Source organism: Fusarium proliferatum, assembly GCF_900067095.1.
Source record: "Fusarium proliferatum ET1 genome assembly, contig: FPRO_scaffold003, whole genome shotgun sequence".
Taxonomy (NCBI): Eukaryota; Fungi; Ascomycota; class Sordariomycetes; order Hypocreales; family Nectriaceae; genus Fusarium; species Fusarium proliferatum.
The window spans coordinates 1,551,121-1,578,517 of NW_022194792.1; the positions used below are offsets into that span (position 1 = coordinate 1,551,121).

General features: G+C 48.8%; 12 protein-coding genes across 12 annotated transcripts; 8 read left to right on the plus strand and 4 right to left on the minus strand.

Annotated features, from left to right (window-relative positions):
* Nucleotides 1-1,511: 1,511 nt before the first annotated feature.
* On the minus strand, nt 1,512-3,233 carry FPRO_06564 (putative maltose permease; the record flags this gene model as incomplete). Its single annotated transcript, XM_031228509.1, has 3 exons — nt 1,512-2,015; nt 2,079-2,143; nt 2,195-3,233. The coding sequence occupies 3 exons, from the start codon at nt 3,231-3,233 to the stop codon at nt 1,512-1,514; spliced, it is 1,608 nt and encodes a 535-aa protein (XP_031078838.1).
* A 540-nt stretch (nt 3,234-3,773) lies between these two features.
* On the plus strand, nt 3,774-4,382 carry FPRO_06563 (putative glucosamine-phosphate N-acetyltransferase; the record flags this gene model as incomplete). Its single annotated transcript, XM_031228510.1, has 2 exons — nt 3,774-4,069; nt 4,133-4,382. 2 exons carry the CDS (start codon nt 3,774-3,776, stop codon nt 4,380-4,382), a joined length of 546 nt encoding a protein of 181 aa, XP_031078839.1.
* A 431-nt stretch (nt 4,383-4,813) lies between these two features.
* Nucleotides 4,814-6,498, plus strand: FPRO_06562 (related to dehydrogenases and related proteins; the record flags this gene model as incomplete). Its single annotated transcript, XM_031228511.1, has 2 exons — nt 4,814-5,475; nt 5,529-6,498. The coding sequence occupies 2 exons, from the start codon at nt 4,814-4,816 to the stop codon at nt 6,496-6,498; spliced, it is 1,632 nt and encodes a 543-aa protein (XP_031078840.1).
* Nucleotides 6,499-6,807: 309 nt separating this feature from the next.
* FPRO_06561 (uncharacterized protein) lies at nt 6,808-10,109 on the minus strand (the record flags this gene model as incomplete). Its single annotated transcript, XM_031228512.1, has 5 exons — nt 6,808-7,002; nt 7,048-7,381; nt 7,427-8,001; nt 8,126-9,611; nt 9,658-10,109. The coding sequence occupies 5 exons, from the start codon at nt 10,107-10,109 to the stop codon at nt 6,808-6,810; spliced, it is 3,042 nt and encodes a 1,013-aa protein (XP_031078841.1).
* Nucleotides 10,110-11,308: 1,199 nt separating this feature from the next.
* FPRO_06560 (uncharacterized protein) lies at nt 11,309-12,127 on the plus strand (the record flags this gene model as incomplete). Its single annotated transcript, XM_031228513.1, has 1 exon — nt 11,309-12,127. One exon carries the CDS (start codon nt 11,309-11,311, stop codon nt 12,125-12,127), a length of 819 nt encoding a protein of 272 aa, XP_031078842.1.
* Nucleotides 12,128-12,469: 342 nt separating this feature from the next.
* On the plus strand, nt 12,470-13,517 carry FPRO_06559 (uncharacterized protein; the record flags this gene model as incomplete). The annotated part of the gene is made up of 3 exons (XM_031228514.1): nt 12,470-12,869; nt 12,913-13,415; nt 13,470-13,517. 3 exons carry the CDS (start codon nt 12,470-12,472, stop codon nt 13,515-13,517), a joined length of 951 nt encoding a protein of 316 aa, XP_031078843.1.
* An 84-nt stretch (nt 13,518-13,601) lies between these two features.
* On the minus strand, nt 13,602-15,703 carry FPRO_06558 (putative cutinase transcription factor 1 beta; the record flags this gene model as incomplete). Its single annotated transcript, XM_031228515.1, has 2 exons — nt 13,602-15,492; nt 15,549-15,703. The coding sequence occupies 2 exons, from the start codon at nt 15,701-15,703 to the stop codon at nt 13,602-13,604; spliced, it is 2,046 nt and encodes a 681-aa protein (XP_031078844.1).
* A 404-nt stretch (nt 15,704-16,107) lies between these two features.
* On the plus strand, nt 16,108-17,048 carry FPRO_06557 (uncharacterized protein; the record flags this gene model as incomplete). The annotated part of the gene is made up of 4 exons (XM_031228516.1): nt 16,108-16,608; nt 16,666-16,773; nt 16,829-16,909; nt 16,962-17,048. The coding sequence occupies 4 exons, from the start codon at nt 16,108-16,110 to the stop codon at nt 17,046-17,048; spliced, it is 777 nt and encodes a 258-aa protein (XP_031078845.1).
* A 611-nt stretch (nt 17,049-17,659) lies between these two features.
* Nucleotides 17,660-18,598, plus strand: FPRO_06556 (uncharacterized protein; the record flags this gene model as incomplete). Its single annotated transcript, XM_031228518.1, has 2 exons — nt 17,660-18,111; nt 18,166-18,598. The coding sequence occupies 2 exons, from the start codon at nt 17,660-17,662 to the stop codon at nt 18,596-18,598; spliced, it is 885 nt and encodes a 294-aa protein (XP_031078846.1).
* Nucleotides 18,599-19,593: 995 nt separating this feature from the next.
* On the plus strand, nt 19,594-20,911 carry FPRO_06555 (uncharacterized protein; the record flags this gene model as incomplete). Its single annotated transcript, XM_031228519.1, has 3 exons — nt 19,594-19,686; nt 19,738-19,806; nt 19,856-20,911. 3 exons carry the CDS (start codon nt 19,594-19,596, stop codon nt 20,909-20,911), a joined length of 1,218 nt encoding a protein of 405 aa, XP_031078847.1.
* Nucleotides 20,912-23,909: 2,998 nt separating this feature from the next.
* FPRO_06554 (uncharacterized protein) lies at nt 23,910-25,092 on the plus strand (the record flags this gene model as incomplete). Its single annotated transcript, XM_031228520.1, has 3 exons — nt 23,910-24,430; nt 24,479-24,935; nt 24,991-25,092. 3 exons carry the CDS (start codon nt 23,910-23,912, stop codon nt 25,090-25,092), a joined length of 1,080 nt encoding a protein of 359 aa, XP_031078848.1.
* A 163-nt stretch (nt 25,093-25,255) lies between these two features.
* Nucleotides 25,256-26,866, minus strand: FPRO_06553 (uncharacterized protein; the record flags this gene model as incomplete). The annotated part of the gene is made up of 1 exon (XM_031228521.1): nt 25,256-26,866. One exon carries the CDS (start codon nt 26,864-26,866, stop codon nt 25,256-25,258), a length of 1,611 nt encoding a protein of 536 aa, XP_031078849.1.
* Between the last annotated feature and the right edge of the window lie 531 nt (nt 26,867-27,397).

A 27,397-nucleotide genomic window follows, 5' to 3' on the forward strand; every position in this document is an offset into this window, starting at 1 on the left:
TTACTTAGCTGTTTCAAGAGGGGCCTTGTTAATTTACGAGAGAATCTTATACTTGGTGAGAAAAAAAAAAAAGAAAACTATAAAGAAGTTGGAAAATTAGACCATAAGCTTTGCGTCAGTTGTCAAGGCATTGCCCAATGCCTGATGGCTCACAGTTAGTCGATATAGAAGGGAGCGGGTATTACAGTACAGTGACCTCGGTACTCAAGGTCAGCCCAGGGTCTTATTGCCAGCGCATGGCTTTGCTTCCCGCTCAATGGCCTGCATATGATAGGTAGCGCGCAAGAGCCAATAACCTTTGCATCTCAGGTGAAAACAAGTAAGACAGCATTGGAGAAATACTAGCGCCATTGGAAATGAGACTTCCGACTTGAGGCATCTCTTGTTCTTGTATTTATAAGGGCCTATAGTATCTCCAGAAATCAGCCCAACTCCCTCTTTTTCCTACGGATCCTCCCAACAGCCCAGCGAGGTAACATTTCATATCCTGTCAATGATTTTTGACTCTTCCAACATGTTTTTGACGAGTCATCCTTGCCGCTGCCTCCATTAGAGAGCCTACCTATTTAAGAGCATTGGATTCCTGGTGTTCGTGACGGTAAACTTGATGCTGCATCAATCGAGTCTTTCTTGCGATTATATAAATCATCAGAAACTTTCATCAATGACGTTTCGCATCGGTGCTAGCTCTATTTTGCGATGTCAGCCATTGACCTCGCATATAATCCGGACAGCGCCAGCTTCAAAGTTGACTACGGCCTCCCCAATACGCCTGAATTATTCCAAGGTGCCGAGCTATCCAAGATGCACCAGGGGAAGCGCAGAAAGAACCGCAGACTACAAGCTTATCCTTGGGAAGATCTTGCAACAAAACTCAAGATTTCTTGAAAGCGACGTAGTCGACTTTAGGTTATACTCAGGCGTGGTCTGCCGTCATGATAATTGCTAATACAGACCAGAGGACATGAGCACGTGAGTCCTGGTAGCGCACACAGACCTTGTGTGGAAGTCCGTATTTTTCGAGGTTGCAAGCGGCTGACGTCGGCAAGGCTATACAAGGATGGGGAAACCTCATACTCGAAGGGAAAGTACAACAAGACGCAACAACGAGTGCGTTCGGTGAATGCAACAGACAGTGCTGGACGCTGATATGTAAAGGCAAGAGAGTTTGACTTGTACTATATAATGGAAGAACTATACCGCGATCTGCGATCTGCGACCTGGAGATTTGGTCGACTTATTTGTATATGTTAGGTCACTGTGATACGAATGGTTGGGTATTCCTTAGTATTTGATCCTGCTGCTCGATTGCAAGTCTGTGCAGTGTATATAACCTATAGACTCTAGTACAACCAGTCAGTGTTTTACCAAGCATGAGTTTAAAGACAATGAATTATGCAGTGCGCCATTGGCATTACGATTTAGACAGATGCTAATTTAGGATAAATAGTTGAACCTTGGTAGCTGTATAAGATGCCTATAAAACTTAGACAATATGAAGCTATATCGCTCTAACCGTCCCTACTCATAACATGGTCCACTCCGTTAAGTAGATCGAACTTCTTGAACTGTCTCGCAGGAACGCGCCTTTGGAAAAGAATGTCCAGCTCCTCAAACGTACGGCCGTGACTCTCTGGAAGCCTGAAGTAGCACCAGACAAGACATACAAGGCTAATTCCACCGAACAGGAAGGCCGTCTTACTACCCCAATTGGCCTCATCAGTGTTGAGCATTAAAGGCATGACGATCGTAAACACGACGGAGGCGGCAGCCTGTACTGCTGTAGCCACAGCAATGGTCTTTTCTCTAAGACGGGTGGCTGAGATCTCGGAAATGATAACAAAACAGATGGGACCGACAGTCATTTGATAAACGAAGGTCCAGATGTCCATCAGCGTGGCAGTAGCCCATATAGCACCAGTGGTGCTCGAGATACTGAGGAAACCGATGATGAATAGGAGAGTCGTCATGACCATCATACCCGCATTATAGATCGTGCGTCGACCAAGTTTGAACTATGTAATTCATGAGCTGATGCGTTGATGGATTATGGAGATAGGACTAGCGATGATACGTACCCAGTTCAGTAGGAACCACGAGAGAACCGTGCCAGTAAAGCCCAAAGCGGTGTTACCAACACCCACTAGAGTACCAAGTCAGCATGTTTGTAGTTTTCGGCTTTTGAAACACGTACTGTTGAAAGCATCAGAGGGATCCAGGCCAGCTTTTTGGAAGAAGTATGTTGCATATCCAATGAGCGGATTGCCACCAATGACCTGGATCAGGTAAACCATAACTGAGATCTCGGTGCGAACCAAATTCGCACTCTTGAAGCACTCTAACCACGATGTGGACGACTCGATTTCTTGCTCCAGAAGATCTGTCTGTTCGATTCCCACAAGAGCCTTGTCGATATCGGGTCTGTTGGTGGGTGAGGACAGGCCTATGAGCGCGGCGTGTGCTGCCTCACGTCGGCCTTTGCGAACCAGCCAGTACGGACTTTCGGGGGCAAAGGGTAGACCAGCGAGAAGGATGGTGGGCCAGACCCATTGGATCGCAAAGGGGATCTTGTACGCCCACTCGTCCATACGGGTCTCTACACCAGCCGCGCAGCCTTGGGCAATGAATTGGCCGATCACAAACGCCATGTTGATCGATGTGGTGAGGAAACCTCTCAGAGCCAGTGGGCACACTTCTGAGGCGTATGTTGGGGCAATGACGACGTAGAATCCATAAGCCAAGCCGCCGAGAATCTCGCCCGCACAAAGCATGCCAATGCTTGTGGAGAAGAACTGCACAAACACCAAGGCGATGGACCAGGCGCAGCAAATAGCCAATGTCTTCTTTCGACCAAACATCTCGAGAGGATAACTACTGGCAAGTGCTCCAAGAACCTGGCCAATTGGATTCCCCATTCCCAGAGCTGTCTGCCAGGGCGCAGAAATTTCATAGCCGTCGCCGCCATGAACTCGCTCGCCATATTTTGTTTGGAATGCGGGTAGGGCATAGAAAGAAGTGATGATCTGGGCATCAAAACCAGCCATTATAACGGCGATGCCGAAGAAAAGAGCCCAGAAGACGGCCCATGGATACTGGCGAACAGCCTCGCGGAAGCCAAGGTTGTGCTCTTCGACGGTGAGGTCGCGGGTGGCATCGATCTCAAGAAGCTCAGATCTCTTCAAGTCTGCCACGTCATGGTTATCTTTATGGGCTTCTCTGTCTAGGCTTGCCATTTTTGAAGATGTAGTATAATGGAGATAGTGGGGGGTCTGGCAGTGGCAAAGGGAAGTGATCCGCCTATAATGGCGAAGAACGGTGTTTAAGTAACTATTGGAGATCTGGAGACCAGTAGGTATCTGTTTAGCCTTATCACCGGTTCTGCGCGGAACAGCCTAGGAATATCGATACCGGTAGGACCCCGCAGACATGCGTGCACACGCGATAGCATCTCATTTCCCTATCGATAAAATGTAACACGCCAATGCAACGTTTCTTGGCCCCTTACGATAAGTAGGTAGTCAATAGCTACAGAAGGATCGCACTAAAATGCGGGGAAAGATAGCGGACAGGGTCTGCTGGCATTCGCACCGACCGTTTGCCGGCTATTGTGCCTGGACCCGGTTAGTTGGGCCTTGTTCAGATATCATCCATAAATGTGCAAGACTCCTTCTCGTTCATTGATAATCCCTATCGTGACGCTAGTCGGCAGAACAAGACAACCCAGCTCACCTAATCGACCCCTCTTGGACTACAGCCTCCAGGTACAACACAAGATGGTTGCAATCGGCTCTCTCTCCGGACCTCTATTCTCACCGGACCTGATTGGAACTGATGTTGTAACATCATTCCCTGAAGGTTACGTTATCCGGCCTTTGGAACGAGGGGATTATGCAAAGGGATTCCTTGACTGCCTCGGTGTACTGTCTGATGTAGGGGACGTGTCCCAGGATCGCTTCGAGGAGAGGTTCGATTGGATGAAGACACAGGGCCAAGGGGTACATTACCACGTGGCTATTGAGCATGAGAACCGAGTTGTCGGGACGGGTGCCATTATCGTAGAGAGAAAGTTGTAAGTCTTCCAATTGGTTGAGAAGGTGTCGACACTGCCTTGATGCTAACCTCGTTTCGGCAGTATTCACAATCTTGGGTCAATTGGACATATCGAGGAAATTGCGATCAGGAAAGACTTTCAAGGCAAAGGTCTTGGTCTGAAGTTACTAGCCAGTCTGTCGTCTATTGCTAAGAATGTCGGGTGCTACAAGACGACTCTGGGGACCAGTCCGGACAACGAACCGTTCTATGTCAAATGTGGCTACAACAGGTCGGGCAACATCATGAACCAGTACTTCGAAGAGCCCAAGGATCCGTATTATCGGGGATAAGCCCGAGAAACCATCATTGTCAATAGTATAGTCGTAGCTACTCTGAAATGATATTGATGATGATCTTGACTCAAACGAGCTAGCCACCGGCCTTTTCCCGATGTTTGCCGGTTCCCCCATCTATCGTCCCACCGACTTGAGGTTTAATCGCTTGCAAATTGATAAGAGCCTATTGGGCCTTGATTAGTTTCTCAAACGTTGCATTCTCCATATCTGCAAATCATTAATGCGGGGAAAGCTGTTATCTGGTGTATGAATGGCTGTAGCGTAGCTACAATGTAACAAGCTACCAGCCGAGTAGCCGTAGTTACGTATTAATAAGTGAACCCTTGCTAACGAAGCATCTTGACATGATTAAAGATAGCTTTCAATCAGTAAGAAAGCAATTGCCTGCAATCCAAAGTATCTCGGTATCTGTCTGCTAGTTCACCATGGCACCCCATGCTGAAACGGATGAGTCTGCCCATGGCATCACTCGCCTCCCACCACCAGAGCGTCCCACCTTTTCCGCCTCGCCTCCACGTCTACTGATCATCGGCGCTGGGAACCGTGGCAAGGCTTATGCAGAAGCTGTCAAAAGTTCAAGTAATGGCATCATCGTGGGCGTCGTAGAGCCTATCGCGCAGAAGAGACGGCATTTCGGTCGCAAATACATCTGGGGTACACGGGAGCCAACTCCCGGGGAGGAGTTCCGCGACTGGCCAGAGTTTGTTCAATGGGAGCTAAGCCGGCGGCAAGCAGTCGCTTCTGGGTCTACAGATGTCCCCGAGGGCGTTGATGCAGTCTTTATTTGCGTCCAAGATGGCATGCATAAGGACGTCGTCCTTGGCCTTGCGCCGCTGAAACTACACATCATGTGCGAGAAACCTCTAGCCCCCAATCTGGAAGATTGTATGGCTATCTATAAGAGCCTGATGCCTGATGCCTCCGGCTCCTTAGAAAAGCTGTTCGCTATCGGCCATGTCCTCCGCTACAGTCCTCATAACATGATGATGAGGAAGCTTTTGCTTGAGGACAAGGTCATCGGAGACATCATGGCTGTTAATCACACTGAGCCAGTGGGCTGGTATCACTTCACGCACAGTTACGTGAGGTAAGTTTTAACTGAGGGCTTTGCACAAGCAGTAAAGACTAATCCTGTGCTAGAGGAAACTGGCGCAACGAAAAAGCGGCAGCTCCATCACTCCTTGCCAAGTCGTGCCACGACATAGACATCCTCTACTGGATTTTGGCGGCCCCGCCTCCCGGCTCTGACAAGCCAACCCATGTCCCCAAAGACATAAGCTCTTCTGGATCCCTCCAATATTTCAGAAAGGAGAGAAAGCCTGCCGAAGCTGGAAACGCCACCAATTGCTTGTCATGTGCCTACGAGCCATCGTGCCAGTTTTCGGCCAAGCGGATTTACACAGGAGATGATCTCAAGAGTCAGCAACAAGAACACTTTTGCACTGTCGTCGCGCCGGAAATTGAAGACTGTATTCCAAATGGTGGGCCAGAAGCAGCTAAGAAAGCGATTCTCTCCAAACTTGCTGAAGATTACTCAGAGGACACGCCAGCAGATGAGATTAGCAAGAGAAACACCTTTGGACGTTGTGTGTACGAATGTGACAACGATGTCTGCGATAACCAAGTTGTGACACTTTCTTGGGACGCGGACCCGATCGCAGCCCCGGGCGAGACACCTCTGCAGGCTCTTAGTGGCAGAGGTACCAAGACAGCTACATTGCATATGGTTGCGTTCACAGAAAAGATCTGTACCCGGTTCACACACATATACGGTGTCCACGGAGAGATGTACGCCGACAGTTCCTCAATTACAGTTACAGACTTCAGGACGTGCAAGAAGACTGTTCACTACCCACACATTCCCGAGGGTGGTGGCCATGGTGATGGAGACGAAGGATTGACAAGGCAGTTCGTGCTGGCCGTTGACCGGGTAAAGAACCATGGTGAGAAGGTGTCAACGGCTCAGCGAGAGTACATCAAGTGCAATTTGAGGGATGTGATTATGAGCCATAGTATGGTATTCGCTGCTGAGGAGGCAAGGAAGGGAAAGAAAGTTATAGATTTTCCTAAGTGGTTTGAGAAGGAGGTCATGATAAAGCTAGGCGCGTAAATAATTCGAGTATAGCCGTGGGGCGAGGGCAATCCATATCTCGTTCCTCTATCCTCTGTGACTTCCTGACATTGTCGAGATGTGCAGTCGTGCTTTGTTGAAGTTTGAACGCATCGTCATGGTTTCAGCATATCAAGGCGATCTAACATGAAGTAAAGAAAGGGTATCGTTTGTGCTCTATCGATGCTTACAATTGCTCCTTGCGCCTCACTCAGTTATGTTTGCTACTTGTATCCCACCACCTTTATGAGGTGACTTTGAGACCAGCTGCCTATCAAACTCTAAGGCATTGCTGTTAACCGGGTCTGCCTATCTTTCGTGCTTAACATATCCTCGACCGCTAGACAAATAGCGCGATAATTCCAAATGGGCTGCGCCTAACACAACCTGTGTTGCAGGTTCCATGGGCGGATAGACCTTGTTTCGGAGGTCGGCGGGTAGTTTCGACTTGATTTCCCGTAGCAAGTATTCCGATGTACAGTATTCTCCTGCAAGTACAATTCCCTATCGAACATTAGCACGTCGGTAGGTACAAGTGCCTGAACATACCTCAAGAACATTGCCAGTTGTGAAAACTTCACCTATTGCATGAGCCATCATGGTCGTAATTCCATCTATAACAGGCTGGAAACACGACAAGATTTCGTCATTTGTATAAGTCATAAAGCCATTCTTGATCCCTGCATCAGGGAATTCTGCTTCAACTGCAACATCGATATCCCATTCTTGTCCGTTGTTTCTGAATTCTGACAAGATGCGGTCCTCAAAATCATCGATACACTTTCCAAAGACCCTTCTAGCTAACCTCGAGCTATCTGGAAGTCGCATGCGCTTGATCTTGGTCCGCGCCATTTGAGCAAACCTGTGTGCTATAAGAGCAGGCCTAGGAACAGTCAGATCGTGTTGTGAAGAAACGAAAAGAACTCACCCCTGGTTCTCATTTGACACAAGCCTAGAAACAAAGTGATGTGGTGCTACTGGAAGCGTACACACGGACACGTGTGCTATCTCCTTCCCAAAGCTCGCAAATATATAGGTTTCTTGGATGAGGGAATATCTCATTATCGCGTGGTTTATTGACGCCTCTGCCTCGCCAATGAATGACAAGCGTGTATCATTTTCGTCTCTCAGATAGCCAGCTCTTTGGAGAGCACGTTTCCATAAATCTTTGTTCCTTTTTGCCCAGATCTCTGACAAGGTGACAATCCAATGGATTGTCTGCTCGTTGTCCAAGAATTTCCTTCCTAGACGCTGCTGCAATTGGGTACGAAGGGCACGCCTGACCTCAAAGAGAAAATCGGCTGAGACATCTACAGCGTTGAGGCCTGGAGGAACGGCTGGTAGTGGAGTCGAATCTTCCTTCTCTTGAGCCAAGAGCAGAGGTAGACCTTCAACCTTCTGGATACCTGGTTTCAAATCTCCAGTCGGCGCAATGGCATCAGCAATGTCACAGCCCCACCCAGCTACCTTATTGTACTGATCGTAGTAAATGACAGTTGGAATCTAAGAAATTAGATACTATTCAGTGAGTCTCTAATGGATGACTTGCCGATGATCTGCTATAAGAGCCAGTACCAGGCCACTCTGTGAGCAGCTCTGATATCGGGCTCTTAAGGTCGTTGACTACATATGCAACACTGGTACTCGCACCGTCTATGTTCATGAAGTCGATTGACACAAATATCTGATATTGGGGCTCAGGCTTAGGCACAGGTGCCGTGCCATAGGGCGACAGTGGTGGGGGCGATTGGTAACCTTGAGGTTCGTAATTGTTGGCACCTAGCGAAGGCTGTATATATGCTCTCGTTGAATGGGGAGGTGGTAGTAGTGAAGATGCCACATATGACAGATCGGTGCTTCTTCTGGATTGCTCTGTTTGTCGCTGTTGATAGTATTGCCCCATGCTTAGGGGGCGATTCATTGTAGATGAGTTCAGGTCTGGGGGTCCAATAGCCTTTCGAGAGAGAGCAGGGTTTGAAGATGACTCTCCGTTTGATCTTGTTTGCCTATCCTGTGTCGCATGTTGGACCATACCTTGATGACTACTCGGTGTTGGCGGACTTGTGTACTGAGAGCCCAAGGTTTTGGGATACTGGAATCCACCTGCAGATGGGACTGGGCCAGAAGCTGCCGTAGCGTATGGTTGGCTGGGAGGATACTCTTGCTGAAAGGCCGATGGCTGTTGGGTTTTTGTGATCATGTCACTGTCGTTACTTGATCTACCCAAGCTACCAACTGAGCGCTCCAGATAAGTCAACGCTTCAGGATCAATCGCAATAGTCTCGTAGTTCGGGATAAAGCTTCGGTGGACCTCTGCTTCCGCAGTCCTGTTTCTCGCTTTGCAGATGAACACAAGCAGAGTGAGGGTCTCCCAGCAGCTCAGATTATCTTTGCCGAGAACTTTTCTCTTGCCCCAGAGAGCACGCTTGCAATACCTTTCAGCTTCCTCAAGTTTGGAGTCGTCCACATAAGCAAGAGCCAAGGCATGCATTCCGTGATACACGAGTATATCGTTTGTCTTTCTCTCAAACGCGATTGGGGAGATAATTTCGTCTGCTTCTGTCCACTTTTCTTGCCGCATGCATACATATGCCAGTCGTATCTTTATAGCAGTGATGTCGCTTACTGGCCTCGAACTCGATTCACCGTGCTCGATGGCACCTCTGTAGAATTGTTCTGCCTTTGCGTGATCCCCGTCCACCTCGTTCTTGATCGCTAGTTCTTCGAATCTTCTGGCAAACTCAGTCTCACTGTCCGAGTCAGCGTCAAGAGGGGAATGCGGCTCTTCATTGACTGGCGGAGGTATCCATCTCTCGATCAGTGATGTTTGTGCTTCCGTTAAAGGGTCGCCCATAATACTTCCTCCCCAGACAGTGGACCGGGGGCCTTCTCTCAGAATCGTACTGGCGCTCGAATGGAAGTTCTCTGCTACTTGAACAAACTGTCGGAGATTTTGGGTAGCGCGATCATCCTCTTCACGTCCACTGGAAGGACCGGGGCTTGCAGAGCTACTTGTATGTAAAGCAACCTCGACATTTCTCAGCTGGGACTTGAGCCCTGAGAGGACCTTGAACACAGAATCTTGAGAGGAGTTGCTATGAATTAGCAGGCAGCTATCCACGTTAGTAATCACCCGAAACCGCGAATATCATGACTGACATATTGAGCATCTGAAAGGCACTTGTCATTGCCGTGTTGTATGACTTGATTCTGTCCTTGTATATAGTAATATCTTTGGACCGCAAGCTAAACTTGATTTGCTTAGTTGGCTTGCGCAAGAACCCTCGGCTAAAGCGGTTTGTTTTCTCAAGCTCGGCCATTAGTTGTTTGAGCTTGTCGAATGTGTTCTGTATATCATCGAGGGTGGCACTGATACTACCCCAGAGGGCATTACCAGGATCGATCTCGGCCACGATAGCTTGCGGAACCCGACCTGAGGCATTGCTGACCGAGTCTAGGACTCGCGACAGAATCGTGACCTCCTCCAACAAATTAGAGACATTCTCGTCGACGTCCACAGTATCGTCTATCCAGGTGTATAGGGTCTTGACTATTGTCGCGCAGCTGATGGCGAGGCCGGCGGCGCCTGACGCGATAGATAATGGATCCATCGGACGATCTGTCGTCAAGGTTGAAAATGGAGCGAGTTACAGCTGAACTCTTGGTGCGGGGGTGACATTATGTTCCAATTGGGAATGCCACTTATGCAGGGTGGCATCCCAAAGAGGCAAACCGAGTACCTAAATTGACTACTAACATTACTGAAGTCATATTTTTTACCTCGTAGCATTCGATAAAACTACATTCAGTACACTATCGCACTATAGCTAGAATCTCATCGTATTTTGAATGGTACTGCAGTGATTTTGTGGTAAACAGAAGGCCAACCTTGGATTGCCTGCTTAAAAGTTCCACCCGATCTCTGACCTTGCGATATGCTTTTTTGATGATCGTACTACCTGGGAGTTTTTGATGAGTGGTCCCCCCTTTTCAACCATGATTTGCTACCTATAGAATGTTCATGTGTCTCAAGCTTATGAAGGGAAGCCAAAGTCCTTGTTGTTCTGGAAAGTTTCTTCTGTGGAGTCTTTCCGTGCCGGATATACGGCTTTAACTCTGACACAAGCTCGCATCTCTCTGCGATGTTCAAGCCGGAGCTTGTCAAATCGCGTTCAGCCCTAGGATGCGAAAAATAGCAACATGAGATAAGTTCGAAGCTATGTTCCACTTTGACATGGATAAATTACCTGCGCCTCTTTTCATATCCTGATGACGCAAGGCAGATGGGCCGTACCTGTGAAAAAATAGTTGCAATCGGGTGATGGTTGATAGCGCCCACATCCCGACCCGAGATCCTCCTGGAAGGACAGAAAACTCGGAAAATAGATATCAGTTGACGCAAAGACAAAGCTGAATCTGGCGTAGAGTTAACAGGCCATATGAGCTGTTATTTTTGGAGTCCAATTTTAATTTCCTCAGCCTTTTTCGTTCCCGTTGGACCCTTAGATGTCAAGTTACTAAGCGGCACGGAAGTAGTTGACGCAATTGCCGCCGCGTCAAGGCGCGCTAGAAATGCGCAGCAAGTTCTTATAATAGGACGCGTAAAGGTAGTTTAAGCTTACAATAGAAACATGCGAGAACCGATGGATGAGCCCCATGCGGGTACTATACTTAGATAACGAACAATGGTTTACATGTGAACCAATGCATTGATCAACGGTAAAATATAAAGAGAAGCCTGATCTGGCAGGATGCTTTGAAGAAATTGTTCAACAACACCACTACAATACGGAGGCTTAATCCCCATACAATGCTTGTTTTGTCTTTTATCCTGGCCCTAGGCGCAAGCGCCATCACGCACGCACATGGCGTCTTGGTCGAACGCTCAGAAAACCGCCTCATCAAGGGACCCGCTTCTCCAGATGGCACCTCTTCATCCTCCATAGAGCCATTGTGGCATGCGAAACAACAGGGCGATGAATTCGTCAAGTTGGATTTTCATCGATTGATTCAGCGTCGAGACACCAGTTCAACGGATAGCGGGACCTCAGCAGACGCTACGAGCAAGGCAACCAAAGATACCTCCGCGGTCTCTACCACTAAAGATAAAGCTACGACGACAGCTGAGGCTGAAAGTACCACGCTCAAAACAACTGGTTCTGGGACGGAGGCTTCCACCACCGAAGAAAGCTCCGTGTCATCAACGACCAGCACCTCATCGTCAACCTCAAGCACAGTATCATCGACAAGCACGACCTCGACTTCGACGGAACCCGGCGCATCATGCTACAGCACGACAGTCAAGAGCAGCACCATCTGTGAAACAACAGGACTCACCACATTAACGTGTTACGCTGCCAATATAACCTCGAGCACATGTTCTCCAGGCCTTCTGTGTGCGACCCAGTCAAGTAACGGCGTTACGATCTGCATGGAACTTCAGAATGAAGTTGGTACAGCCGGTATCATCATCGCTTCTGTTTTCTCGGCACTTATACTCATTTGTGCTTGTACCCTCATCACCATGTGCTATAGAGATAAGAGCAAGCAGAGGAGACAGGAGGAGTTGAGACGGGTGAGATCGGTGAAGATTGCTGAGAGAGCTACTTTGCTGCAGCGCGCGAAGTAGGGCTGGAGGTCGGGGAATAATGTATTGATGTAGAGACAGGCATGGCATGTGACAGGGGATCTGATGTTTTTTTTATTCATAGACCGATGCAATTAAGGATTTTGATACAATATCGGGTTGACAAAGGGCTTGTGAACAGGAACTGTGGTATATACGTGATAAAATTATCAGGCGTTGAAATCGTCGTTCACTATACTGATGACAAAGCGCATCGATCAACATGATGTTTGGGTTTCTTGCCGCGGTTCCCCTCAAAAGGCGGGGTCTTGATATGAAGCCGTTACCAACGCGAACGCCAACATCTGCATCAACAATATCAATTCAACATAACTAAAATTTACAATGACGTCCAAACCATCCTTCGACGCCCTTCCCCTCCGCAAAGACGGTCCTCCCGGAAACGCCTGGGGTCTCTTCGGCGACAACGATCAATGCGGCATGCTGAACCTCTTGACCCCAGATATCATAGCAAAAGCAGCATCAGAGATACGAGACGGCGTTCGGGTCTCTACCGATTGGCCGCTCAATCGAATGTCGCGACCTTGTTTCGGCCGTGCACCTTTCAAGCATGAGATTACTACTAAAACTCCGCGTGCTGTGAACGATGATACATTGACGTTTAATACGCAGAGTAGTTCGCAGTGGGATGGATTTAGGCATTATGCTTATCAGAAGGAGAGGCTTTGGTTCAATGGGAAAAGCCTTGATGATCTGTTATCTTCGGATGTCAACGGCATTCATTGTAAGTTATACTCGCTCCAAGTGGACTTCACTGACGTGGGCAGCTTGGGTTGAGCGAGGTGGTATCATTGGACGTGGAGTTCTACTCGACTATGCATCTTGGGCAGATAAGAACAACGTCGCCCTAACTCCCTTCGAAACCAAGTCAATCACTGTGTCGACACTAAAAGAAGTTGCCAAGAGCCAAGGAACAACGTTCCAAAAAGGCGACATTCTCTTCATCCGCACAGGCTGGATCCAAGCCTATGACAAGCTCTCCGATGACGAGTGCAAGACATTAGCAGATTACAAAGTCCCGCCAGCTCACGGGGTCGAGTCTTCAGAAGAAACACTACGTTGGCTCTGGGAGCAAGACTTTGCTGCAGTTGCTGGTGACCAACCTAGCATGGAGGCATGGCCTTGTCAGAACACGGATTTCTTTCTGCATGAGTGGTTGTTGGCGGGCTGGGGAATGCCAATTGGGGAGTTGTTTGATCTGGAATCTCTGAGTAAAGAGTGTGAGAAGCGAGGAAGGTGGTCGTTCTTCTTTTCAAGTATGCCGCTCAAGGTAAGTTTCTTTCCCTTCCACCTCTTGTTGAGCCGACGTTCTGATGCGTGTTAGGTTCCTGGAGGCGTGGCTAGTCCGCCAAATGGCGTGGCTATCTTTTGATTCACTGGTAGAACAACTTAATCAAGATGATCATGGAATGAACTAACTATTTATTTGATGTTCAATTATTTACTGTGCTGGAGTCTATAACAAGTCCGTCCAGCTATTAATGTTCATCCAATCCTGGTCTGATGTGAAATTGCTAAACTGATGTAAACCCTCTCCTCCGAGCAACCTGTTCCAATCAGGCGGACTCTCCGGCACCATAACCTGCTCACCCTGCAGTCTCTGCGTGACAAGCGTCTCATACTCACGATGCAACTCCTCAAAGACACTATGCACAGCCTCAGCATTAGGCCAGTGTCTCGCAAGTAATATCGTTGACCTCAGGAGTCTCGATAATCTCTCGAGTGCATTGATGGCGACTAGAAATGTCTGAGAGGCTACAGCTGCGCGAATTTCACCGGCAAATTGAATACCGGCTGCTGTCACCGCGCTGACGGACGTAAAGTGGCACTGTCGGAGTTCGTCGCGCGCCGTCAGCTTTTCCAGGGACGTTACTATGGCTTGGGCTGCTGCTGAGCAGATGGATTGACTACTTTGTTCGTGAAGATTACGATGAAGGTGGAGAAGGAGGAGATTGTAGTGCATCCTGAGATGGCATGTCCACGAGTCATCGTCTTCTGCAACGGTAGATATGCCTGAGCGGAGGGACCATAGACCGAGACGGGCATCGATTGATGCTACGTCTATGAGCCGATCTCGCGCCGGTGCGTTGAGTGCAATGACATCGAGACCGATGTAGGCCAGATCAACGAGGTGGTTCAGAAAGTCAGGGCTGACGCCAGATTCGGTGATTGTTGGGTCATTGCTCGGTGTATCCGTAATATCCTCCTGCTGAAGCGGCAGCTGATCTATATCCTCTGCTCTCACGGCACAAGGTCTTCCAGTCTCCAATGAGGAAAACACTTCACAGAAGAAAGCAGACCACCAACATCGTCGATACTGCGCCATCTCTGTAGCTGGAAGTTGAGAGCTTCTCCGATGAGCACCGAGACCGGTACCTATTCGTACAGCAATTCCAGCCCAGTACCACGGCCCGCCGGCAACTGTATCACCATCGCCAATATGCCAAGTGAACAAGGCAGCTGCTTGGAGAAGATGCATTCGATCTGATTCGTGCCGCATATGGTATAGCATGCTAGCTCTTCTGAAGAGTCTGTTCTGGACGGCATGGCGATCAGTGGCGACTAGGGGATGAGGGCATGCGTGAGCACCTGCCATGAGAACGGACTGGAATAGTAGAAGTGGTGGAGGATTATCAGGCGTGCGATAGCGAGCGAGAAATTCTGGCTTTGATACGATGGGCAGAAATGGGTGGATGTGATCAAAGTATGCTTGCACCAACGCATCGCGAACTTCTTGCGCCGGGAAAGAAGACACTTCCGTTACCAAGTCTTGAGTCACCCATGAGTTCGGTGTCGGTTTCCAGGATTTGACTTGTCTGATCGGAGGATATGGATAATGCAGTGGCTTTCCGCCTATCCTATCGCTGCTAGTGCTTCCATCTGCAGATTCCTGGAACGAGCCATGAGTATCAGGTCCTGTAGGCGCAGACAACGGTCGTTGGTCACCAAGAATGGAAGAATAGGGCTGCCTGAAAGAGCGATGCAAGTCGACGAGATGAACCAGATTCGACACAGCCGTGCCGACATAGGCAATGCGAAAGCTCTTTGTCGATGCAAAAACAGCCCAAGCTGCCGCGCCGATGCCATGTTTGAAGAACCTCGCTAATCCCTCCCGAGCGAGTTTCTCTTGGCCATCTGAGCGCGATGCATCATTCGATGTCTTATCACGCCGCGATGATGCAGATGAAGCCTCGGGTCCGAGGATCGAAAGATGATCATCCCTCTCAACGGCTCCGGCATCCGGATCCGGCTGCGATACTCCTGGTGATCTGATCGGTGTATCGCGATCATATGCATTTCTAGAAACCACCGAACTTCTTCTCGCGACAGCCCATTTCGCCGTAGACCTATACCGTCATCAGCTTATCAATTTCTGTCTCACAAAGGCGCGTCGGAGCCGTACCGGCATTCGAACCCGGACTTTTCACAGACGGAGCAAGGGCCTGATGGTCGGTCTACTATGTCGCAGCGGACTTTGCGGCGGCGGCACAAATCACATGCTTTTCGCTGCTGGCGGCGACGTTTGTCGTGCTGGGCTTTTTGAGGTGTCGGGTCCATGGTTGGTAGGTGAGTGGATTGAGGAGAAATCGGAACCGGTGAGTGAGGCTGACATGGTTAGTGTCGGCTCCTGGCGGAGAACCGAGAGCGGGCATAAGACGGGTATAGCGACATGATGTGTTCGCCAACGGGAGAAAAAGTGGCATTTGTGCAAGTGATTGACGCAATTGAAGCACATATTATAATCGAGCATCTCAAACTAGCAAAATTGCTAATAATCCTCCAGATTGAGACGCTGAGATTGGCCCGCCCCCTTGATTCCGAAACCGGTCTCCCACGTCAATGGTTGGAGATCAGCCTCCGTGATGCGGAGCTACCCCGTGCTTGTCTCACCAATCCAACTCATGCCTCACATCCATCAGTCATCGACCTACTAGTTAGCTATCGCCTACAGTCACGAAATTATGACGCGATCACTCCAAGGCTCCGTTGTTCTCGTAACGGCCGGCACATCTGGTCTCGGTCTCTGCGTGGCGGAAAAGCTGATTCAAGCCGGCGCCTCAGTAGTAATCAATTACGCCTCCAACGAGGAACGAGCCCGCGATGCCTTTGTACACCTGAACGAACTAGCTGTGAAGACTTTCTCGTGGGATACCGGACGACGATGTTTGAAAATTAAGGCTGATGTGACAAAGAAAGAAGGAATCCAAGAATTGGTCAAACAGACAGTATCTGCCTTGGGGAGAATTGATGCCGTGGTGTCAAATGCTGGATGGACCAAGTTTGCGAATTTTCACGACATCGAGGATAATGTTGATGAGGAAGTCTGGGACCACTGTTATGCGGCTAATGTCAAGTCACATATGTTCCTCTGCCATGCGGTGAAGAAGTATTTAGAGGAGGCCAAAGGAGCATTTGTTATGACAGCTTCTGTTGCAGGGGTCAAACCTAGCGGGAGCTCTATCGTGAGTGATTCAGCAATCAATCATTTACGAGAATATGGTGCTAAATTCTTGGAATAGGCATATTCAGTTACCAAAGCTGCACAAATCCATCTGGCAAAGACTTTGGCTATGGTCATGGCACCGTCAGTTCGTGTCAACTCTGTGTCCCCGAGCTTTATGGAGACTGTGAGTTCTGAAAGCTTCAAGATATCTGTCGTTATTGACTAACCTGACTTTTAAGAATTGGATCGCGAGTATGCCGCAATCAAAGATCGACGATGCAAGAGAAAAGACTCTTCTTAAGCAGATCGCCAAAGTGGAGGTACGCACGCTGAGACTTTCATATCATTGAAAATGCACTGATCACTAAAAAGGACGTCGCAGAGCAGATTATCTTGCTCATCAAATCGGAATCTGTAACTGGATCTAATGTAGTTGTTGATTCCGGGTTTTCTATCTAGGCTTGCGGAACCGAGTCGTAGCTCAGGGCCAACTGAGTGGTCGATTGAAAAGATGGGTCTGTTTTGAGGATGACGCTCGGCGATTTCTCGATTCGTTGATTACTCCCGATGCTTGGATCCTCCGCGCCAAGCTTGGGTAAATCTGTACGTACAGGGTAGCCATTGAATCCAGCCTCGTTTAACACCAACCAATTCTTCAGCTCAGATGCCAAAGTGCTGTATATTTACTTTAATTGAGAATTCCTGACATAGCCTAATGTCACCTGATGATTGTGTGCCTTGGAATTGATTCTTGATGTCTTGGAAATGGCGGTCATTGAATGTAAAATGATACATATGTTGGGGGCCATTTGTTGAATCACCGCAATCAGGATCCGCCAAGAGTTATTGTCATTCTGCGCCTCTCACAAAACGAACAATGCTAGCCAACAGAGCGAAAGTTCATCACTCTTGGCAAATTGTCGCGTGATGTAGAAAATGCCCAGGAACAATGACGATGGTTCCCCTTGGCGTATACCTCCCAAGCACAAAAGCCCCCGCGCGTCGCTTACAGGTCCATTCCTAAGCTTCTTTTGCGCCATTACATATTGAACTGAGAAGAACAAAGGGATATGCCGACTTCTACAGAGTTCTTTGGCGTCACTGCCTATAATCTGGGTCCATTGACTACAACATTCTCAGCCCCATCGGCCTGTGCAACTGGCAACGATCATCACGTCATCGTCAACGGAAGCAAACCCGATGAGGTCTGGGGACATCCGACATGCGGTTTCAAAGACCGCGGTAGCTGTCTTCCTAGCGGAAAGTCTTATGATTCGCTAGCAAGTGTGACTACTCCGCTGAACCGGGCCTGGAACTTTTACTACTCACCTGGCATAGCCTGCCCATCGGGATGGACTACCGCTGGGACCATGATCAAGGAGGGAGAATCTTCCGTCAGCGTATCTGGCGTGTTCTCCAGTCGCTTGCAGGCGTCTATCACCGGAGCGATAGAGCTTGAGCCTGCTGACTGGTGGGCCGAAATTATGAACGTGTCCGAGACAATTGCCTATTGTTGCCCAAGGTGTGTTGATACAATATTGATGCGCAGAAGGCTAGACTGACGGACAACTCAAAGTGATTACGTGGCAAACCCTGCTGGATACTGTTTTTCAACGGTTGGTCCAAGGACCGACTTCAACTATTCGTCCATGTGCTACAGACCGACACCAGTGGACTTAATCACGGTCACGAGTTTGGATGGCGTGTCGTTAACGCAGCCGTTAATTTCTTTGGACATTCTGACAACACCGGGTTCGACGTTTGAGGATGACCGACTGTTTACTCATTCACTTTACTCAACTGAACTTGTTGTTGCTACTTGGGTGCCTGCTGTGCCTCTGATTCACCAGCAGTCCGATGTAGATGAAGCAGAGGAGGATGACGACGAGGATGATGACGATGAAGATGCTGGTGGAAATGCTGCTTCCACCAAGACACCAGGAAACGGGGTTGTGAGTGTTCTCGGACTGGCCCTGGGTATCCTGGCTGGTATAGGCATGCTTCTATGATATCTGTTTGTATTTCTTCAGCTTGGTAATTTGAGTTTCGGCCGCAGAGGGAGATCATTCGTTTTAATGCAGTGCAGTTGTTTATGGACAACCCAATCGCATTTAAGAATTTCGTTCACAACTCTATGTTTTTCTTAATCTTATACCCTATTATCGAAATATGCTACCTTGAGACATTGATGAAGCTCGGCTCTGAAAACTTCCAGGGTTCTGTAACATGCGCGATGTGACCCTCACGCAATGACGCGGCTTTTTAGAGGCTGGGACTCGCGCCTAATGCCTACTTGGGAAACAACCTTAATCGATTTGATCGTAGCGGAATAAGAGAGACGAATTATGTGCTCAATTAGAATGGCAAAACTAGGATTACAGCCTCTGACACGGTCCATTGTCATCCGGTAGCAATCTGACACATCTCGTGTTGTAACCCCTCCAGGGGCCGCCTCACCCAAAACTGACTATGTGATCGTATACATGAAACAAACCAGCAACGGCATTCGGCAACGTTTCAACAGAACAGATTTATTCACTTACAAGGCACGTACTATTACCGATGAAACCAAACCCCAAACTTCGCATCCCTAGTCGCCGATTCCCAACTCCACTATAGATCATCGATTCCGCCAAGGGAAAGCTTAACAGTCGATCCCAAGTTTGAGACCTGTATCAGCATCTGGGGAAGCACTGCCACAGACGTCCATTCTTGGCGTTTGGTGTATCAGCAAAGTTTCCGAAGTTAAGCTTTTGGCTGGATCTATTTTGAGATCCTGTTTTGGAGTAGAACCTGAATGAGAGATCATGTATAAGAAGACTGGTTTGTTCCCACCAAACATATTTCTCGTCATCCACACTCACCTCTCATTTTCAGACTATTAAGATTCGCTTGACGCGACTATTTCTCTTCTCTTTTCGGACTGGTGCCTTTTCACATCAATAACTGCTGGGCAGCCTTTTTTCCTTAATTGTCTAAACACAATCATTTGAAAATACTCACTATGTATTTCTCCAACATCGTTGTCGGTGCTCTCGCAGCCCAGGCCATGTCTGGTGACAGAAGGCCAACTCCAGCACTAGCTGGAAAGTTCGCGGTATTTACCTTGTCTTCGACTTCACTACACCTAAGCTTATAACCTTTCTAGGCCTTGATGGCTGCTGCAGCCCTACCAGTATCCGGAGTACCAGTGATTGGCCTCATTGAGCCTCGATCGGTAAGTACACATAATTTGACCCGTAGGTATTTTTTGCTGACAAGAGAAGCCCGAGATCTTGGTGCTAGGTGGCGGTGGTCAGCAGAACCAGGGCCAACAGGATGGCAACGACGACGCTCAGGACGATGCCCAAGACGAACAAGACGACCAGAATGAGCAAGATGACGAGGACGCCCAAGATAACCAGGACGACCAAGACGGCCAAAATGGCGGTGGCAGACAAGGTCGGGGTGGTAGAAACGGCAACAACGGCAACGGCCAGGGTAATGGCAATGGCCAAGACCAAGGCAATGGAGGAAACCAAAACAACGGAGGAAACCAGGGCGATCAAGCTACTGCTACTGAGTCCCTTGCTACTGCTGTCGACACAGCCACTAATGTCGCCACCGACGTCGGTGCCATCCAGAGCCGCATCGCCAACGAGACCGTCGTCACCCGATCCCTGGGTCCCGGCCAGCTTCTCCCTCCCGGCCAGACAGATGCTGTCAACACCCCGGGCCAGGGTGGTGATGCCGCTGCCACTGAGACTCCTGCAGCTACTGAGACAGGTGCTGCTGGCGAGACCGGAGCTGCTACCGACAGTGCTGCCGTCACTGAAGCCCCTGCTGCTACCGACACAGCTGCTGATGGTGCCGCTGCTACTGTCACTGTCACCGCTACCGTCACTGTTGACAACGGCAATGGAAATGGCAACGGCAACGGAAGAGGACGAAACAGGGGCGGTAACAACGGAAACAATGACAACAACGGCAATGGTAATGACAACGCTGGCCAGAACAATGGCAATGATGCCGGCAACGGAGGTAATGCTCAGAACGGAGACAACGCCCAGAACGGAGGTAACGGAAACGGAAACGGCAACAAGGATGCCGGAAACAACGACGGCGCTGCTAACGGTGACGCCAACGGTGGTGCTGCCAATGGAAACAAGGGCAACGCTGGTAACAACGATGGCGCTGCTGCTGGTGGAGATGCTGCCAACGGCGGTGATGCTGCTGCAGGAGGCAATGGTGCTGGAGCCGGTGGTGCCGGAGGTCTGCTCGGCAGCATTCTCGAGCGCCTGACAGGAGGAGCCGGTGCTGGTGCGGCTGCTGGTAACAACTAGACAACTCGTATCAACTTGCAAGATGACCTCTCTGGTATGATACTGGGATTGACTGGTGCAGGACACCGGCGGGCAGGCCTGGGATGATAGATTGGTTCTCGGTGTAGTGTAGTCATATGTACTAGTAATTGAACCCGCTTCCGAACGTCCCTCTCCGTTTCCGTCGCATGTTATCAGCAAATTCAGCTTTTGAATCAGGTTCAATTTTTGCAGTTCGCAATCAATCAGGTATTCTGCCATTTTCTGTGCCTCCTGATTCAACTCTTTGGGCACAAGCCAGAAGCGAAAGGCCAGCGGCCCGATATTAGGATAGCCGATTTGATCGGGGTTGAACTCTTCCCAGATAATAGAAAACTCCATCGGATTAATTTTTCGGAAATCTTTGTCCCTCGCCAATTCCGGAATGTCTTTTGTACAGAGCTGAACCAGTAATGAGGAGTCTGTGGCGATGATCACCTGTCTTATGGCAGGATCCAGACAATCATACAATTCGTCGAGTGCCCGCTCAAAATCTGTATACTCTGTCTCTCCTTCGCTAATGAAATCAGGCCACACCATAAAACTAGATTTGTTATAGCTAGAATCAGGGCCGGGGTACAAGGCCCATGAACTTATGGCCATTGGCCAAAATTCTTTGTGCCTGTTGGCCAGGTGTATGATGATGGTGGTAGGATCTACTTTTATTTCTCCTGTTTCCGAGCATTTGCGGGTGAGATGTGACCTCTGAGTTTCAAGATCGAATTAGATGAGGTTTTGATGAGGGATGTTTGAAGATCTTGGTAGTCGGCTAGATTGAAGCGTCTTTGGCGTTCTTCATGCTCTTAAGGTCTCTGCTGATTTGAGCTCTCAGTTCTTCATGCTCCTTCTCTTCTTCTCATTTCTCTACGAACTCTTTCGACTCACTAGGTGATGATTCGCATTTGAGAAAGTCCTCTGCAGCAGACATTTTTGTCGATCGATGCGTGGGCTAAAGTTTTGCTGGTGGTCGTGCTTTGTGTCACGTTAGATCAATTGCATTGAATCTGCACAATATTGACCCATAATCACTGATAAGATAAGACACATCAACTCAACGCTTATACGCTTTTCTGCCAGATCCCCCGAGCGGCATAAATCTTCAATTGAAAGCGCGATTCGCAAGCGCATCAGCGTCCACGTTCCACTCTCTCGGCGCAAGGACAAAACTGAACTGCATCCTCCGACCGCCAGACCAAGCCAAGTCATCAATAGTATGTTTCATCTCCAGCATGATATTCCAGTGCGCCGCCCTTTGACCTCGGGAATTTATACCCCCGTTCTGCAGCCAGACACTCATGTACTTTGTAAAGGCTCGAGTCAGATATGAAGAGTCTGACACGATGACGACTCTATCGAGGTAGAGCGGTTACTCATTGTGAATGCAATCTATTGAATGCCTAGACGGTGGTTGTAGGCCCTGAGTGAGTCCCAACATTCTGATTTTGTTGATTGGTATCTGCGATGTATAAGCTGATGATGCCAGACTCTTTGCCATACTCGTTCGCGTCGCAGTCTTCAACAACTTCACACCAGCCAGTTGTCTCTGTAATCATATTTTTCGTTTCTGCGTGACCTTAAAGGACGAAGATTGCAAGAATAGGGGTGAAATCAGCATGTAGTTCATCAGCCGACGGACATCTTATTAGGATTGATTAGACGAAAGGTTATCTTAGTCTGGATCTTGCCGAACATAGTTAGCGTTCACGATGGCCATGCGGTGATAAGATAAGAAATGTCTGGAAGCCGACTACACTAGCCCAAGCCAAACATTGGCCACGAGAGTATTACTTTCGCTCGCATGGGGTACTGAGTGTAACCTAAATTGGAAGTCTTCCCACTAAGTGCTGAAGATAATGTCCTATATGACAAAGAGCTCTCATTGCACAGATCAGGTGACAAACACATAGCAGCTCGCGAACGGGCCGAACGAGGCCTCGGTTTCTGGGACACGGTAATAGCGGGGATATACAACCGAGCCTCAACACGTTTTTGACAACAGAAGCTATGTCCAAGCGCATCCTATAAATGAACTTGAGCCAATAGAAATCACAGAGCAGTCACCGGGCTCTCGGACTTTTCTGGTTTCCCCAGATCTTCTTGTGATCCCCGGACTTTATTCCGCGTAGAAAACCCCCACTGTCCGTCGATCCTTGTCGAGATCGTCTGTTCTTCGCCCCAACCACGTTTTCGCAAGATATCAGGCCATGGAATTTATGACGTGTCGAAAAGCTTGGATCTTTCTTGAGCTGACGAGTTCTGACTAGAGACATGGAATCATGTGGCAGTCAAGTCGGTTCCGACATTTTGTTGAGAATTCTTTGCTGCCAAGCATATCCCTGCAGCGTGGCCTTTGTACGACACCATTATGCATGCTCGTTTCATGTCTCCCGAGTCTTTCGGCGATTAGCAAGATCTGCCATAAACTCAATCTACTTTCTTTAGTCTTCAAAATTCCAACTAGATCTGAGTTTTCAGATCTGCACATCAGCTCTGACTAGTTTTTCCTGACTCGAGTTCCTCGGAACCCACCATCAGGTGATATCTCCTCCTCGGAATAAGATCGCATTTGCCGTTTCAACTTCCCCGCATCAATCCTTCGATATGCATGCCGGGCCAACGGGCATACATGATGTCAAAGCGACAAGTCAAAGCAATCACAGAAACAGACAAGCTCCTCTTGTCCGTTGCTCTTTGCCAGATTTGCTACTCGAATGGAGATAACAAACACAGTTTTGGGTCCACTTCGTGTCACCTCATTCGACCCCTCACCATCAGACCAACAATCACCCTGTTTCCGCCCTCCTTCGAAAGATCCTGCGGAACGATGCCCGCATAGAATGTTGCCTGATATTACCTGGGTGGACCGATCAATACTCGAGTGATATAAAAAGTCAACATCCTCGAGCCTGTTCTTGCAGATATCTCAACCCCAAAATCTTTGAAACAACTTCCTTTGATCGAGCACCACCTTCAACTCATAATGTCAATCCCCTCTCAACAACGAGCAGCAGTCCGTCAAGGACTTGGCCCAGAAGCAACAGCTCCCATCCGCACAGTCGACGTTGAGAAGCCAGGCCCAGGCCAAATCCTCGTCAAGATCACATGGACTGGTCTCTGCGGCTCCGACAAGTCTCTCCTGCACAATGAATGGAAAGACTTTGGCGTCAGCATGATGGACGCCTCCAAAGGCATCGCTGGTCATGAAGGAGCCGGTAATGTCGTGGCTGTTGGTGAAGGTATGGAGAATAGGTGGAAGATTGGTGATCGGGCTGGTGTGAAGTGGATTGCCAGTACTTGTGGCGAATGCGACTTTTGCAGAGTTGGTTCGGATGAGGTTCACTGCCCCAACCAGACAAACAGCGGATTTTCTGTTGCGGGAACATTCCAGGAATATGTTATCGCGGACGGAAGATATACTTCGAGAATTCCAGATGGTGTTTCTGATGAGGAGGCTGGACCCATTATGTGCGGAGGCGTGACAGCATACACAGCCTGCAAACGGTAAGTCATACCGCCATTCGCAATCAAATGGCACTAATGTTCTCTAAGATCAGGCGTAACTCCCGGCCAGTGGCTAGTCATCCCCGGCGCTGGAGGCGGTCTCGGCCATTTCTGCATCCAATACGCCAAAGCCATGGGCATGCGAGTCATCGCTATCGACGGCGGTGACGAAAAGCGAAATCTATGCCTCAAGCTCGGTGCTGAAGTCTTCATTGACTTCAAGACAACAAAGGATATCACCGCCGAGGTTATGAAGATCACTAAATACGGCGCTCATGGTGTGATCATCACAGCTGCAACGCGAGCGGCATACGAGACTGCACCTAACTACCTCCGTCCCAATGGCACTGCTGTTGCTGTTGGTCTTCCCCAAGACCCAACTGTCATTGCTGGTGCACCTCCTATGGCGGTTGCTCTGCGCCGCTTGAAGATCGTGGGAAGTGTTACAGGTAGCATGAAGGATGTTGAGGAGGCTCTTGACTTCACTGCTAGAGGTCTCGTTCGAGTAAGTATAGCCAAAGAGGACAGGAACCTAATAGCATTATTCTAATGTTCTATAGCCAATTCTTTCAAAGGGCAAGCTTGAAGATCTTGATCAATGGATCAAGAAGCTTGCTACTGGTCAAGTCGCTGGACGATGCGTTCTCGAGGTTGCTGCTTAGGATATCTCACGAGAGTAGAATGTGCTTAGTTATTATTGTTGGCTGGTTTGTTGGCAATTGGTGTAATTTTTAAGCTGTTTAATGAATATATATAAAGAAGAGCTTTTATAAATACCACTGTTAATTAATCTAGGTTAATGCTAATAGGTTTTGTAGACACTACTTAACCTCCTGCGTTTATACGGTAATAGTAGTCGTCATTCTCACCCTTTTCCAGCCTTTCGAGCTCTGGATGAAGCTGGAACTTGTTCAAATTGTAATGCTCTGCGACTCTCCTCGCTGTCCAACCATCTGCATCTGGTTCATTTGCGTCGATTCCCTTTTCCACCAGAAATCGACTTCTCCACATCAATCTGTACTGGTCAAGCCCAGAACGCGCCACGATATGTAACAAATTCCCCCCTTCAGATGTCTTGACCTTCCAATCAACGCCGGCCTCATCCAGAGACTCGAAAACATCCCTATCGACTTCTCCTGAATATCGGAAATCTTGATCCTCGTCCGTGTCAGACAAGCGAAAGGTGCTCGCCTTAATGTCGTCCATATGGCCGTCATCATCCAATATGAGCTCCGCCACTGTCTTTCCTGCGTTGTTTCGCATATTTATATCATCGCAAAACGCGATCTTTAACAGGTCATAGAACAATTCTCGCTTTCCCTCCCCATACCACATGGCAGTCAAATCGTCATCAGCTAAGTAATGCAGCGCGGTATTACCCTTCCTGTCTTTGGCCCGAGGATCGGCACCAGCTCTTATAAGATCCCGGACACACCCGAGAGGCTCTGCCATGGCAACGGGGGTATGGCTTTCTGCTAAGGGATGGAGGCGCATCCGCCGAAGAGCTGCATGAAGTGGATATGTTCCATGGTGATCAGGCTGGTCGACCAAAGACTGATATCTCGACGAAAGAATGCACAAGGAACGCCGAACAATGGGGAGCTCTTGGAATTCCGCATTTCGATTATTGCTAACTTCGACGAGGAGGTGATGCAACGCGTTTTTCCCTTGATTGTCTACCGCGAGAGGGTCTGCCCCAAGCCGAAGGAATACTTCAATCAAAGATTCCGAGCCTGGCTCTGAAAAGTCTGACTCACTCGGCCCCAAGAACCGATCCCATTTTGGATAGAGCTTCTGGCCTGATTCTCCGTTTTCCACTCTCCAATTAACATCCACAAAAGCGGTCCCAGCAAGTATATCAGCTCCAGCTGCACTTCGACACGCACTGAGCAGGAGTGTGCGTCCTTGAGGATCACGATGCTCAAGGTCTAACGATTCCAGGAAGCCAGGATAGTCCATCAAAGGCTTGAGCCAAATCCCGTCCTCGATGATAGCATGTACAAGCTGCCGAGCACCCCAAACAGGCGCTGGCTCTTCGTCATCCCACTCATCATCTGGAAAGTGCGGATTCCCATTCTTCTCCTCCCAGTCTGGACTATTGGCTTCGACTGCGCGATCGGGATAAGATGTACGTGGAGGGTCTTCACCAGGGAAGGGTGCCCTGAACTTGAGATAGCGCTCTGGATTATAAACAGCCTGAGGAAACTCTTGGTACAAATCACACCCATGCCGAAGAAGGGACGTGATCATTTCAAGCCTTTCACCCTTACAATTGGGTCTGCTGGAGAATGCGTTGGCAGCGCAATAAAGAGGTGGCTGAAACTGCTCACCGTATCGCTCGAACTGTGGGGGTGGATCTTGGGCGTCCCATCCGGGCTCGATTGTATAAAGTAACTCTCGAGATTTCTCTGGTTGGCTACTGGGATCCGCTCCCATAGACAGCTCTCTATCTAAGCGATCTGGAGACTAGTGGCCGGCCGGTTGAGAGCAAATGAGCGGGAGCTCATTCACTTGATGATAAGGTGAGGTTGGGTGCATTCTCTTCTCCAGAATCCTGGCTGTAATAATAGGAAAGTTTTGAATGTATTTAGTAGACAAAAGAAATTACCCGTTTTAAGGGCAGTTTATGTAACTTTTGTAGTCAGAAAGCCAGCGAGGTGAACCGTGGTCTGAGGTTTCAATTGGCTTGTTGGTTGTTGGTCAAAAACATACTTTCGCCCTTTCCCAAGCTAGGTAGCTGAGAGAGAAGTCCCCTGTTCTAGTTGTGTGATAGTTGATATGACTCACTTTTTGGGTGCCGAGCAGCCGGGCTGAACCAATCTGGCGCCCCAAGTCTTGCAAGCATACTGGTAGGTCTATTTTGAGGCGCTTAGCATATGAGGGTATTATAAAACAGAGAATATCATAAGCCTGAGGACAAAGTCTAAGTGTCACTGGAATGGTTGAAATCGGAAACATAATGGGTCT